The following is a 15,090-nucleotide window of genomic DNA, read 5'->3' as shown; positions in this document are numbered from 1 at the left end:
AAAATAATTTTATACACACACTACCAAGATCCAAACTGAACACATTTTTATAAAACAAACGAGTAAATGCAACATATTGTATACATAGAACATGTTCAGTAACGCTATATCGCAAACGTACGTTCAAAAATTCGGTTAATTACGATTTCGTTAGTATTCATGTTCACAAACAACATTAATTAACTCATAAACAACTAAAACACACGTCCAAAAGTTGCATTTTCGAGTATATTAGGGTAAACGTACCTATTAAGCTCACCAAAATCTACATTGAGACATTTTTAGTGCACAAGATATTGGTTTTAGTACAAGAAGTTATTTTAAAATAAAATATTAATCTCTCACACTATAATATTTCATTTTATTTTAAATGACAAAAGTATTTCAATTAAGATATACATCATTAAATATAAAAAGTCTGGCTGTGCTTAATGGGTACATTTTGTACCCTTTAAGCACACCCCTGTTCCCAATAAGCTCACAACAAGTTTTATAAAAAAATCTTGTTTATTTTAAACAACCTTTTTAAGGAATAATTGAAAAAAGTTTTATTTGAAGGTACAGAGTCAATCACAAAAAAACAGAACACTAAAATCAAGCAACAAGGCATTCAATTTGATCAGGTAGCCTATCCTATTCATAGTGACGTGTCATTCAAACTCATTGCAACATCTAGACTAGTCCACGTTCAGCTATGTAACCCATATTGAAAAATCAAATAACAAAACAAACCAATGTGCTCCTTAAAGGGATACTCCACTTTTTTTGGAAATTGGCTCATTTTACAACTCCCCCAGAGTTAAACAGTTGAGTTTTACCGTTTTCGAATCCATTCAGCCGATCTCCGGGTCTGGCGGTACCACTTTTAGCATAGCTTAGCATAATGAATTGAACCGGACAAGACCATTAGCATCTCTCTCAAAAAAATGACCAAAGAGTTTCGATATTTTTCCTATTTAAAACTCGACTCTTCTGTAGTTACATCGTGTAATAAGACCGACGGAAAATGTAAAGTTTAAATTTTCTAGGCTGATATGGCTAGGAACTATACTCTCAAAATCGCACCTTTTCATTTTCCGTCCGTCTTAGTACACGATGTAACTACAGAAGAGTCAAGTTTTAAATAGGAAAAATATCGAAACTCTTTGGTCATTTTTTTGAGAGAGATGCTAATGGTCTTGTCTGATTCAATGATCTATGCTAAGCTATGCTAAAAGTGGTACCGCCAGACCCGGAGATCGGCTGAATGGATTCGAAAACGGTAAAACTCAACTGTTTAACTCTGGGGGAGTTGTAAAATGAGCTTATTTCCAAAAAAAGTGGAGTATCCCTTTAACTCTCTGGGTCAGAGCTTTCCTGTCTACTCCAAACTTCTTGGACAGATACGACAGGTTTCTGATGGCTCCTTCTTTGTATGACATGCCTCTTTCATCTTTGGGCATACACTATAGTTTCGTCTAGCTTTTGTCATCTTAAGACTGTGAAAATAAGTTTATTAATAATTTTTTTGAAGATTAACATAGTGACAACCATCAGTTAATATTTAAATTCTGATTATTAAGTATTTACATAGACGTTTAATGTGGGTGAGCTTAAAGGGAGCACACACTGTGCTTAATTGGAGCAAAAACATTTTTTAATTAATAAATATTAAATTAAAATTTAAAGGAAAATATTTAGCTAAATTAATAATCTAGGTAATGTATTAAGTTTATACCAATTTTAATATGAACAACTATTATAGACAATATCTATGAAATTATGCTTTTTCTAATTGATGTCACACTGAAGCTGTGTGATTGTCATAGTAGTGCACCCTTTAAGCTCACCTAACAATAATATGAATTCTTTAAAAATTACAGCAGTTTAAAACCACAGACTATCAATAAAATGTAAAATTATAATATTATGGATTTAAAAGTACAAGCCATTAATTCCTGTGAAGTAATATATTAATGTAGCACACAATCTTATACAGCTAGTAAGCTAGCTATGTTCGTAGCATCTGGGCTATGTTGCTAAAACTATCTTTTAGATCTAACTGTAATTATTTCCCACATCCAGGTTCCAGGTTGTAATATTCAAAAGTCTAAACATTAATCTCTTAATTTTGCAATAAGAAGATGTACTTCTTCAAAATAAAGGCTTAAACATATAAAAAATGCACATCTGAGGGGCTCCTCTTCTGGTGAAAGTTTTCAGACAGCTTTGAAAATAGCCGCCAGACAGTGTGAACACATGGACACACATATCTCAGTGTGCAATGGTCTGATTGGTTTAAAATTACAGGAGGTATATAGTAACAAACACATCAATTGGTTAATACATCAAATAGGATAATACATTGCTGTTTCTTTTTATAATCTGAGCTCCAAGATGGTAGTGTGCTTAATGGGTACTTGAGCTTAATAGGTACGTTTACCCTAATTAAAATAAACTTCCAACCTACCTTTTTCATCCGAGTCCGGAGAGAACGAAAATGGCGGTTGTCAGTTGAGGAACAGAAGTTGAAATCAGGCTCGTGCGTCATGACGTCAGAAAAAAACGTCTGACGCGGAGATCCCTTTAAAGGGAAATTATACTTTGGGTGAAAGTGAGATATTTGAGTGTCTGTGAATTTCTCTGTGCTCAAGTTGAATGAATGTACAATAATCAATTACGATTAGGAAAGCAGAAATACTAAATAAATAGACTCAAATAGTTCTAGTAATCCAACTTAGACCCATGTTCACTTTTTACAGTGTAGTGTGAATAAAGCAATGACATTTGATGCATTACGTGGTAATGAGCGACCACACTGACTGTATTGCAACACTATGAGATTTGACACAGCATGATCTAAAGAGGTATGAAGGAAGTTGATGTTTTTTGTGGTTTCAGAGAGTGTTGTATGTAAATGAATTGGCCTTGACCAGAAGTTGCTTTTAACTTTAAAGAGTGAAACCAATAAAATATGGCACTTTTTAGTTGAACATATAAACCAATGTTTTTGCAGGAAATTGGTGAAAATAAATAAAATATTAATTGATAAAAATAAATTTTCTTCTTCTTTTTGTTTCTAATATGAGCTGTGTGTGAACATGAAGAGACACCAAGTTCTACAGGCAGGAAATTGTCACTCTTTCCACTTTTTTTTTTATTTATTTTTTAAATGTGACTTGTGCATATGTAAATGTTTCATTATCTATGCATGTTATGGTAAACATCAAGAGATGGATTTCACAAGTTGGGTTATTCTTAGAAACTGAATTTTACTATAAAACAATAACTAAAAAAGAACAGTCAACACAACCTAGGCTACATAAAAATCGTTTTATTTATTTATTATTATTATTATTTAGAAATTAATTTACAAACATTCAGTCCACAGTCCATAAACAAAGATTATACATCGAATAATTACAAGTAGCAAAATATAAATAACATGAATGGAATTAATAAAATAAAAAAGCAGACTTACAAACATTAATTATAAGGATAAAAGGATTTTTTTCCTTTTTAAATTGAAAAGTTTGAGTATATATCAGTTATTGACATAGCTTTCTTATTTATTTTTTTTTTTTTACCAATTTAAGTGACTCAAAATATATATCAGTTTCAATTTGGAATAATTACCTACATATAAATATATGTATATAAGTATATCGTTCGCCGTGGCTGTGGATTACAGGTAATATTTTATAAATAATGTTCAGTTTCTTGCCCGATCGATAACTATCTTGCATTAGGCTATGAATCACCAAGGATCACGATTTCAGCTAAAAATCTTCTTTACTGTTCTACTGAAGAAAAAAGTCATCTATAGCCTACATCTGGGATGGTCTGAGAGTAATTTAACAACAAATTTTCATTTTTGGGTGAACAATTTCTTAAGAATGTAAAAGTGTCATCAAAACATATAATGAAAACAAATAAATATGAGAACATATAACAGATTTAATATTTTTAACATTTTCTAATTGTATTTAATAGGTTATTTTCATTTTCACAAACTGTGTATACTGAATACTGAAATTAACTTTTTGAGGGGAGGCATTTTTACCTTTATAAAGTGCATTTTTACCTTTATAAAGTGCATTTTTTCTAATCTTATTAAATGTATGCATAATCTTTTATGTCAAATTCTTAAAGTTATTCAATAAACTCGATTAGAAATCTGAAATGATGGAAATGAAACTAAACCGCCGATAGGTGGCAGCAAATCACTGTTTTAATGAATAAATCTTTCATTCAGCAGATTGGTTCAAAACACCTTATAGATTCAGGTGTAAAAGTTTGGTCTCTTACAGACACTAGTTACTGTATCTCTGCCTCAGAAGAAGCTCAGAGCACGACATCTGCATCTGTCTCTTCCTTCACAGGCCAGAGACTCAGAACGCTGAATCTGTCGATGTTTCCACTCACTCAGGGCGGAGAGTCAGAACAAGGTGTGCCTGTTGTAAAGGTACATGTATCCCTTTCCTATGAGGAGAAGTTAGTTATGACCCGTGTGCTCACAGAATAGGCCTATCCAAAGATCAGGAGGCGCTCAATGAGAGGAAGAAGAAGGTACAAGACTCTTAAATGATTTAAGGAAAAGTTCATCATCCTGTCATCATCTACTCCTCCTGTCTTTTTGAACTATTTTCTTTCTTCTGTAGGAGAATTTCTGCTGAATATCAGAGTTGCTGCTTTCAATGCAGTGAAAGTGGATTTGATAAAAAAAAAAAAAAGTTTTACCTTCAAGCTCCAAAATGGACAAAGTATTATCATGAAAGTAGTTATATTCCAAGCTTTTTGAAGTAATTTAATAACTTAATGTGACAAAAAGATCTTAATTAAATAATTATTCACTGATAAATCTGCCCTCTTCCTTTGTTTTCCTAATGGTGCTTGAACTTAAATTCTGGTTTAATTCCTCACACAAAACTGTCTTGGTTTCAGGAGAACTTTTATGGTACTTTTGATGTACCTATGGTACGTTTGTGTGTGTGTCAAACTAGCTTTTACATTTTGTAAAATGTTTCATGGAAGAAAGTAAGTCAAACGAGTTTGGACAGACAAGAAAAAATACATTGTGATACCATTTTCTTCTATCTCTCATTAAATATGAACACATTCATTCATTTGAGTGAATTCTTGAGATTTAATGTGAGTGGATTGCTGTATTATCATAACATAAAGTGGCCAGACTCTATGTAAAATTACAATTTCTAATGTTTCATTTGCAGATGATTGTAACATACAGTGTGTGTTTATTCTTTTGATCATCACTGAGATAAAACATCAAATGGATAGAATTCTGATATTTTTGTTTTTGTTGATAGATAGATGGATAGATATAGTGATTTGAACCTGACACATAATTGAGCTGAAGCCATCTTGTGCTCTGTGCCCATTTTGTCTACATTACACATCTGAAAATTCTGCAGAAATAACCCGGATCTTTTACAATATGGATTGCTATTCTTCTTTTGCAGGATAAAAATGAACTCATTCTCTTGGTAACTAGTTTGTGAATTCTTTATTGAATGAATAAACAGTCAATGGGAAAATAAACCTTGTGTTATACAGTTGATTGGCTTCTTTTCAAACTGTGAACTGTGTTGCATGGTCAGGAAGAGTTTACTGCTACACAGGACATACATCTCTATCCCAGTGATTCCCAAATAAGGGGTACGTGAACCTGGGCATTTAAAGGGACAGTTCAGTTCACCCAAAAATGAACAATCTGTCATCATTTACTCACCCTCAAGTTGTTCTAATGTGTATGAATTTCTTCTGCTGAATAATAGTAACCAAACAGTTGATGGGCTCCACTGACTTCCATAGTATGGAGGGGGAAAATACTATGGGGCCCATCAACTGTTTGGTTACCATCATTCTTCAAAATATCTTCTTTTATATTTGATAACTATCTCTTTAAAAACTAGAAAAGTAAACTGCATAGTAGGCTATGTAAGGTGATGCTTTTGCAATTGTGGGGATGGCCTTTACAGTCAAATGTTTCACAATAAAATATTTTTTTCATAATAATACATAATTAATAATAACTGTTTCATAGCACATAATGTTATATAATATAATCACATATTTTATGGTTAGAAAATAAGAAATATCTATAAATAAAAAATGTTGCTCACTTTTTATGCATGTAACATATACTGTATGTAACAGATGTTTTTGCTACTAGTCTGTTAAAGGAGTCCTCCATTTGACGTCCCATACAAATGGCGTAGAAATTAATAAGATGAAACATCCTAAAAATACACGATATATAAACTAATAATTTATCATGTTGTTCAACTGTAAGTTACAACACTTGATTCGTTTATGCTAGCGCTATGCTAATGTTCAGTCCACAAAGTAAAAACATGCGCAAAACAAATAAGTTAGAATAACAGAACGGATAGCTAACATATGATATAGCTTTACTAAGATGGACAACTGCACATATACCGGAAGAAAGCGGTTTAAACCGGCCATGAAACATACGCTATGGCTAAAAACTTTCCCGAACTTAGCGATACCTGTACACGGAAACAACACATAGCCACACCTACCTAGTTGAGTGATTGGCTGAAAGTAAGTGATCCTCCCCTCGTATCCTATCCTGAGCGGTAAGGTGAGCCAGAAGAGGAGCCTTTGCTTAATGATTATATAGGCCTACCGGTGGAAAAAAAATGACCGGCTTTTTCGCGATACTTTTCATCACAGGTATGTAAACAGTTCTCGGATATTTAAACATCAAATGATTTTATAATCTAAAAACGTTGACTTAATGTACACATATTTATTTGTTTCTAATCAGGTGTTGTGAGTGGCCGTGAGAGAATGGAGGTAAAAAGGGGAGATAAAGTCGTCCTAGTCGAAAAGAAATCTGGACTGGAGAACCTCAGTCGAGTGGCACTATACGAAAATAATGCAGACTGCAAGCGGGAGGGAAAGACTACTGACTACTGCTACATCTTGAACTACTGTTCGCCTAAAGAGAATGAGTCTGGATGTACAAACAAGAACAGCTCTACATTTTCATTCTACATTGGGAAGGACATTTTCTCTTTAACTCCTCTTAATGCCAGTGATGGATACTACGTTGCCTCCATCACCTTCGGCAACAACAACGTCAAGAAAATATCAATCGTAGTCAACGGTTAGTATTATTATCCTGTCTAAAGTGATGCCGAAAGGTTTTGTCTTGTCAAGGCTGAATTCAACAACTACTTATTTGTTTGTTATTTAATTGTTTGTTTGTTATTTAATTGTTTGGAACTCCACTATATAGTATATATCCCAGGTAGGCCTATAGCCTACTGTAATTTCCATCAGGCAAAAATAAAGATTTAGATAAAGACAGTGCTGCCAACTCTCACGCGTTGAGAATTGCATTTCTCACCCAGAGAAAAAAAAAAAAAAAATAGCGTTCTGACACTGACAGACAACACAGCGCAGGTTACTTTTGATATGAAACAAATTAGCTCTTATTCTGTCAATTTTATTACGAAGTTTAAACAATATCGTTTTTTGCGCTTGTAAATGTGACGTGACATCGATGTAGCGCCTCATTTCAAGCCGCGTGAATCGATCATTTCTTACTCTTCAATAGTAAATAAACACGAATAAACAATAGATATGTTGAAAGTTACAGTAGGCTACAACTTATCGATTGTACATATATCTGATTTAGCACTGCCCCACCTGTCCCACCCCACCTGTCCTACCCACTTTTTAAAACAAAGTTACGCCACTGTCGAAATGTATATATAGGCCTACATAATGTCGATCAATCAGTGTTTTTCAACCACGGTAGAGTCAATAAAAGAGCTGGAGAACAATGTTACGTATTACATTTACCTCAGGAAAGCCATTTAATGACTATAGCACGTTAGTTGGTTAGAAAAACAGAGAGGAGTATCTTGCATATGTAGGCTATGTAGCCTACCTAATAATTATCCAAATGAATCGATATTTAATCAAGATCACAAGAATTAAATTGAATTAAAATCGTGAAATTTGTTTCTATAATAAAAACAGTAGCCTACCAGTCATTGTACCATGTTAACATTGTAATATGTTGTCACTAAATCTTTTCACAAAGCACAAACCTTTTGACAATACACTTACTCCCCCACCCCCCCCCTTCCAGAATGGGGTCTAGCAGGTTGATCAACTTCATCACACGGTATGACGCAATCAAAGCGGTCACGCCATCTACATCTACATGAGCTTGCGTGGCAGGCTAAATGTGTGGGTGCTTGGTGTTGGTACACATTAAAAAAAATTCATAAAAAATTCATAAAATCAATCAGTTTTCTGCAAACTCCACCAGATTCTTGTTCTACATGTCCCCAAATACCACTGTGGTGTTTAATGTTGTTCCATTCTTCGTTCCACACTGTTTCATTCTTTAATAATTATATGTCAATGTTATATACAATTTACCTCATTATACAGACATATTTTAAAAATTCATAAAAATATACAATCAAAATATTTTCTACAAACTCCACCAGATTTTTGTTCTACATGTCCCCAAGTAGGCCTACCATCATTTTTATTTTTTATGAATTTTTAAAATATGTGTACCGACACCAAGCGCCCACACCTTTAGCCTACCACGCAAGCTCATTTAGAAGTGAAATGTGTTTTTAAGCGCAGATGGCGTGGCCGTTCTTCTCTGAAGCGCAGACTGCTTTCTGAGGCTTGTAGGCCAGTGTCCTCCAGCAATTAAACGCTAGAATGAGACGGTCTAGTAAGAGCGCATGGCTTCATCACACATGTTCCTGTCCGCGCGGTCATGGCACGAAAATACAGTACAGTCAACATTGAAAGCGGATCAATAAAGTTCATCAAAGTTGTCCTAAGACAAGAACGGGTATTGTTCAAAATTCATGTTTAACTTTGATGAAAGGTTTCGATCCACTTCAAGTGTTGACTACTGTATTATTAACTTAATTTTGGAAAAATACTTTGTATTACAAATCTTTATATTTCCTGGCTTTCTGCATGACAGCCGCCTGCGGTCTCCCTGTGGCTTACATTTTTGTCAGTTTAGTGTTAGTGATTCATTTATAGCAAAACAAAATATAACATCTATGCTTTCTGAAAACAATATTTTTGTCTTACATTTCATTTGATCCTCAAATTAAGTGTTCGCTTTTAGCGGGCATAAGGGACTACTGCTCTAACATATTTTTTTTTTTTTTTTTTTTTTTTTAGTTTTTACAGTGAATAAAATGTTCTTGTGATGCCAAATTCTGTGAGATTGCAGTAAGAATTGTTGTGAGAAAAAAAACTACACCTTTCTCCCTGACTTGGTACAGTATTTACTTTTTCACTGCGCTCTGTCTCCCTGTTATATCGCCAGCCCTGTCCCCTTTAGCTGCCTAGCATCTTCCCAAAACTCTCTAGCAACTAGCTAGCAAACTTTCCCAAATACCAATGCTTTAGCAACCAATCTGATTTAAAGTTTGTCTTGAAGAACTTCATATCTCTTGTTGTTTTTGTTATTGTTGTCCTATACAGGGACTCTACCCAGTACCATCAGCCCAGATCCTCCTCCATCACAGGAGAATCCTGAAGCCCGGGAGACACCCAGGACAGTTTATCGGTCCATTTTGGTCATAATCGCAGTGTGCAGTGCAGTGGGCATAATCGCAGTGTGCAGTTTGGCCTGGTGGTGTCTAAAGGCAAGTATAAGCAGAGGAAAATCTAGCGACACTTCTGTTTTTGTAGCCTTATTGACAGCAGTGGTCAGTGAAGACCATGTATTCTATGCAGTTTGTTTTTGAGGAATTCGTAAAAGAGATATTTTGCTCAGAAAGGATTTAATTTAAAGCCATAGTAGATCATTAAAATGTCATTCATTTGGTACATTGATTTATTATTTACATTTATTGATTTATAAAGCCTGTTTTGTTTATTTTGGTATTAACTTTGGTATTAATTGACTGTGATTTACACATTCTTGTCTCCCTACAGAAGGAGAAAAATAAGGAGTCTGCAGCTACTGACTGCAAAAAGTATCTAAAGAATTTTTTTTTCATAGAAACCAACATTAAAGGTGAGTTCACAAGATGGGTTTGTATCATGAACAAATATCACAAAGTTTCTTAGGGATTTGACAAAACTCTCCTTTTCTTACAATCAGCAGGTGAACAGACTACAGGTGATTCCTTCAAGATGGCGGCCCGGACTCCTCCTTCGGAAGATGAGGACATTCTAACTGAGGTCCTGATACCAGATCCATCGGCGGGACAAGACAATGGAAGACCTGAACAGCTTTTGCAGAATAATAACTATAGTGAGGATGAGGATGATGATAGTAAACATAATAATACAAATAATTATTGTGATAGAGAGAGTATTGTTTGTAGTGATGATGAGGATGATAATGATGATGAGATTAAAAGTAATTATACAAATAATTATGTAAATAATAAAAATGATGGTGTTGCTAATGGTAAAAATGGTGGTGATGATGATGATGCTGGTATTTCTAGTGGTGATAATAGTAGTAATGATAATTTAAATAAGTTTTAATAATCAAACTATTTGTAAAATAAAATAAAAGAATACTGGCTATAAATAATAAACTACTAAATACTATATTTGTTCATATTTTATGTCAGATGACGCATACTCTGAATCAACATGCACCAATACTAAATTTTATATATATTGTAATCTTTGTTCACAACTTGTAAAAATCACTTTAATGAGCTTATTGTTTCTTCCTTAAATCAATACATTGTTAGCTAACATTGTGATTTGCATGTGCATTTCTGTAACTGTAATGTAGACATGCATTTTCTGTAAAGCTGCTTTGAAATAAATAAATACACTACACACATAAATGTGAACTGAATGTGAATATCTGTGCATATCCATGTAAAGGTATATCTGGAAGGCAGAAAAGATATTCAAATAATTTATATTTTGTTATATTTATACAAATTATCTTTTTTATTTTTAAAATCATGCATAACATTCTGGTTGAAGGGAGAAAGAAAGAGAGGTAAGGAAATTATCTATGTGTAGCATTTGATAAGAATATAAAAATAAGAATATAATCCAGGTAGGGGGAAAACAGTTATGAAGAAAAAAATACAAAGGCACGCTAAGACAATGACCAGCAACAGACTAAAACTATATAGATATATAGACACACACACACACATGTGACAATGCATTAATAAATGTAATTGTATATTCATTATCCACCAGAAGAGACTGTTCATCTTAAAGGTACGGTTCAAACAATTGGTAACATGGTAACTGTTGGTAACCAAACAACATGGCTGCCTGTTGACTTCCATTGTATGGACAGAAACAGACATTGTTCTGCAGAAGAAAGTCATACAGGTTTGGACCCATATGAAGGTGAGTGAATGATGATGAGTCAACTATCACTTTTAATCAACCCTAAAAATTCTGTTAATGTCTTTTCAATAGGAAATTTCTCTTCATTTTGCTCTTAGTGAATGAATGGGTGATTTATGCAAGAGTTTCAGTTTTTATAAGAGGACACAAACAAACATACAGACAAAAGAGTCATGCAATTTTTTTCTCTAGTATATCTCTTTTTCATGGCATTTTGGAGAGTGTTGTTCTTTTAAGCTCTTTCTCCCTGCACATCAACTTCCTTGTCAAAGCAATAACATGCTGGCCAGCATATCTTGCAACATTTTGTCCCTTACTAAAAAGAAGTTTATTCAAGTGTGCTATTAGTATACTTCTTTTAAACTAAAAATAAGAAAGAATACTTTCAATAAAAAAAAATAAAAAATCTATACTATACACAAGTCAAAACAATGGTACATTAATATTATGACATGGTGCATCCTATGCCTGGTTACACAGAAAATAAACTATTTGGTTCAGCTTCTTTCAAAAATCCTATAAAGGGGTTCCATACTTTGAAAAACTTTTTAGGTTTTCCCTTAACAATATATGTGAGATTCTCCAAAGCCAAACTACAGACAATTCCTGTAACCATTGTTTAAAATTAGGGCTTTCTGTGTTTTTCCAATGCCGAGCGACTACAAGTTTTGCTTGTTATAAACAGAAGGTCAACATTTTCTTACCAGAGCTAGTTAAGGTGCAAGTTACAGGGAAAATATTAAATATACAAAGTTTAGGACATTTGGGGACATTCTGTTTCACCACCTGTGACAAAAAGTCCAAAACCTTTACCCAAAAAAGTTGAACTCGAGGACACTTCCATAAGCAATGGTATCTCTTGCATTTTTGATTGGGAATGTTGGGATTAAATTTATGTAGTAATTCTGGAGTTATGTGTACTCTCATAATCCACTTGTACTGCAGAAGTTTAAACCTGGTATTAATTGTCTGGGTTTGGGCCTTTAAGCAGATACTCTGCCATTCATCTTCTGTTATATTCTCACTTAGGCTATATCTTGACACCAAGCCAAACGCTTTTTCTCCGTGTTGTAGGAAAATTGATATTTTACTTTTTTTCATTAACTTTCTTAAACATTGTTTTAAGCATTGTTTCTCTTCTGGAATTTATGTATGTTTGTACACCTGACGTAAGCAAGACACACACAGTAAGACAAATGGATAAGAACCTTTAACTCTTTATGGAAGATAATTTAGCCAAGGGGGGTTAGAGGGGTCATTCTATTCTAAATGTGATGTGGATGTGGCCATGCTGGGTGAGTGGAAAACTACAGAGAAAACAGAGTATAAAGAAGGGAATTTCCAGGGCTGGGTGTCAGGTCTTGCTCACGTCACTGGGTAGCTGCTGTGATTTTGTGACTAATGTAATGGGAATTTTACATTTTAGATGTGTTTTTTACTTTCAGATGTGTGCAACTTGTGTTAACGTTGAACATTTATTTTTACTCATAAGCATTTAAAGAAATATAATCATATAAGCTTGCAGGAACAAGATGTTCTGGGTAGCAAAGAGACTATGAGTACTCAAGTGACCTTTTGTACTTCAAATGTCCTTTTGTGTACTCCAAGTGTGAAAAGTATGTGCGCAGATTTGATAGAAATAGAGATAAGCAAAATGTGTGAAAAAGCTGCAGCTAAAAACAGGAAACTTTTGCAGACGTGATATTGTTCTGTCTAGATAGAATTTATGTTGGACAAGAGATCTCGAACAGAGACGTGTTGCCTTTTAAGGTAACTAAGGCGATCTTTTGAGACAGACCAGGATGTGTTTTGTGTATATAAGCTGAGCAAAAAGGAGAAGTCGACGCGCTTCTCATATCAGACTCTGACTGATGTGTGAACAGCCTTTCTTGCAAGAAATAAAGCTGATCTTTGTTAACCTTTGAGATATCCTACTGTCTTACAATTATTGATAAAAGTTGAGAAAAGAATTTCCACAACACTAAGCCTCATGGAAGAGAATAAATATCTTTTAAATTACAATTTGATTCTTGGTGTCTCTTATGCAGTGATGATGATTGTTTAATTATTGTTTTTGCCAGAAATTGCCACAACACTCCGTATTTTCCTTGGAGTTAGTGGAAATCGGTCTATAAAACAAGGAAACTTGCCTAGCACCATTAAGGCGGTTTAAAGTATTTTTTTCTAAAGGGGACAGATCTGGTAAGAGAAGAGAATGATGCTGTGTCTTATTGATAAAATTCCTAATTTGAAGATATTTAAAAAAAATGGGTTTTAGGCAAATCAAACTTTTGTCTTAATTCCTGAAAACTGAGCATAGTTTCATTGCTAATAAATCTGCCACTTTGTTCAAACCATTTAATGCCCAGATTTTAAAACCACCATCATGTGTCCCTGGCGTAAACGCAGTGTTTCCCCAAATAGGGGTAAATTGTGATAATTGTGGAATCTGTCCAATATGTTTCAAAACTTCATACCATACCACAATAGTATTTTTAACAAAGGGGTTGGAAGTGGCTTTTTTCAATTTGGGCAGGGGCTGTGTACAGATACAAAGGCAATTGTTGAGTTGTACTCGCCTCAATCCGTATCCAAGGGATAGAATTTCTGTTTGTACACCAAAACATTGCTGCTCTTAGCTGAGCTGCCCTGTATTACCACTTAAGATTAGGAAACTGCAACCCTCCCCTTTATGGTAAATACAAAAGAGAGAGCCTCAGCCTGGGACGTCGATTTGCCCAAATAAAATTGGTGAAAAGCTTCTTCATATTACAGAAAAAAATTATGTGGTGGGGGCAGAGGAATTGATTCAAATAAATATAAGAATTTGGGGAGAACATTCATTTTTAATATATTGATATGTCCAATCTGAGAAATTGGTAGGGATGACCATTTATTAATTTGATTCAGTGATTCATTTAGGTGGATAATTATAATTGCTGGTAGCCAAATTATTTATGTCTGCGGTCAGATACTAATACCAAAATATTTAAAACCTTCATGAGCATTTTTAAAGGGGGTCTGGGACGTTCTGATTCTTTTAGAAATAGAATCATAGATTTTGACTCACTCACTTTATAACCTGAAAAAAGACCCAAATGATTTAATTAGGCCCAATAAAGAAGGCACAGATGTACTTAAATTGGATAGAAATAATATAATGTCATCAGCATATAAAGCTATTTTACTTTCAAGACCACCAATTGTAATCCCTCCATTTCTTCGTACTGCAATAGCCAATGGCTCAATAGCCAATGTAAAAAGGAGCGGCGAAAGGGTGCATCCCTGACGTGTGCCTCGAGAAAGCGGAAATGATTTAGAGTATTTTATTAGTCAATATAAATAAAATTATATTATATTTAAGCTTTATTAGTAGAGATGTCATTCAATTCTGCTTTAAGTAGCAAAAGTTTATGTCTCAGTTCAGGAGTATCTTGTTTGAAAATTTCTTCTTCTAAATCCTTGACACTCTGTTACAATTCAATAATTTTAAGGGCAGATCTGTTTGTCTTAGAACTAGTAAAGCTGATCATTTGCCCCCTAATATAGGCCTGAAATGCCTCCCATCCTATTGAAGCAGACGTCTGGTTTGTATTAAACTCAAAAAATTTCAGTTTGATTTCCAACAAAATCGAGAAACTCAGGGTTATGTAGCCACTTTATATTTAGACGCCATCTAGATGGGCTTTTATTTATTTATTATGTTCTGAGAGTAAATTACAGCGATAA

General features: G+C 34.0%; 1 protein-coding gene across 1 annotated transcript; it reads left to right on the top strand.

The window, feature by feature from the left end:
* Positions 1-6,796: 6,796 nt before the first annotated feature.
* On the top strand, positions 6,797-9,723 carry LOC308703233 (uncharacterized protein; the record flags this gene model as incomplete). The annotated part of the gene is made up of 3 exons (XM_081386554.1): positions 6,797-7,132; positions 9,505-9,668; positions 9,715-9,723. Exons 1-3 carry the CDS (start codon positions 6,814-6,816, stop codon positions 9,721-9,723), a joined length of 492 nt encoding a protein of 163 aa, XP_081242680.1. The 5' UTR covers positions 6,797-6,813.
* Between the last annotated feature and the right edge of the window lie 5,367 nt (positions 9,724-15,090).

Source organism: Scardinius erythrophthalmus (assembly GCF_964197995.2).
Source record: "Scardinius erythrophthalmus genome assembly, chromosome: 15".
Taxonomy (NCBI): domain Eukaryota; kingdom Metazoa; phylum Chordata; class Actinopteri; order Cypriniformes; family Leuciscidae; genus Scardinius; species Scardinius erythrophthalmus.
This window is presented reverse-complemented; position numbering and strand designations above follow the sequence as displayed.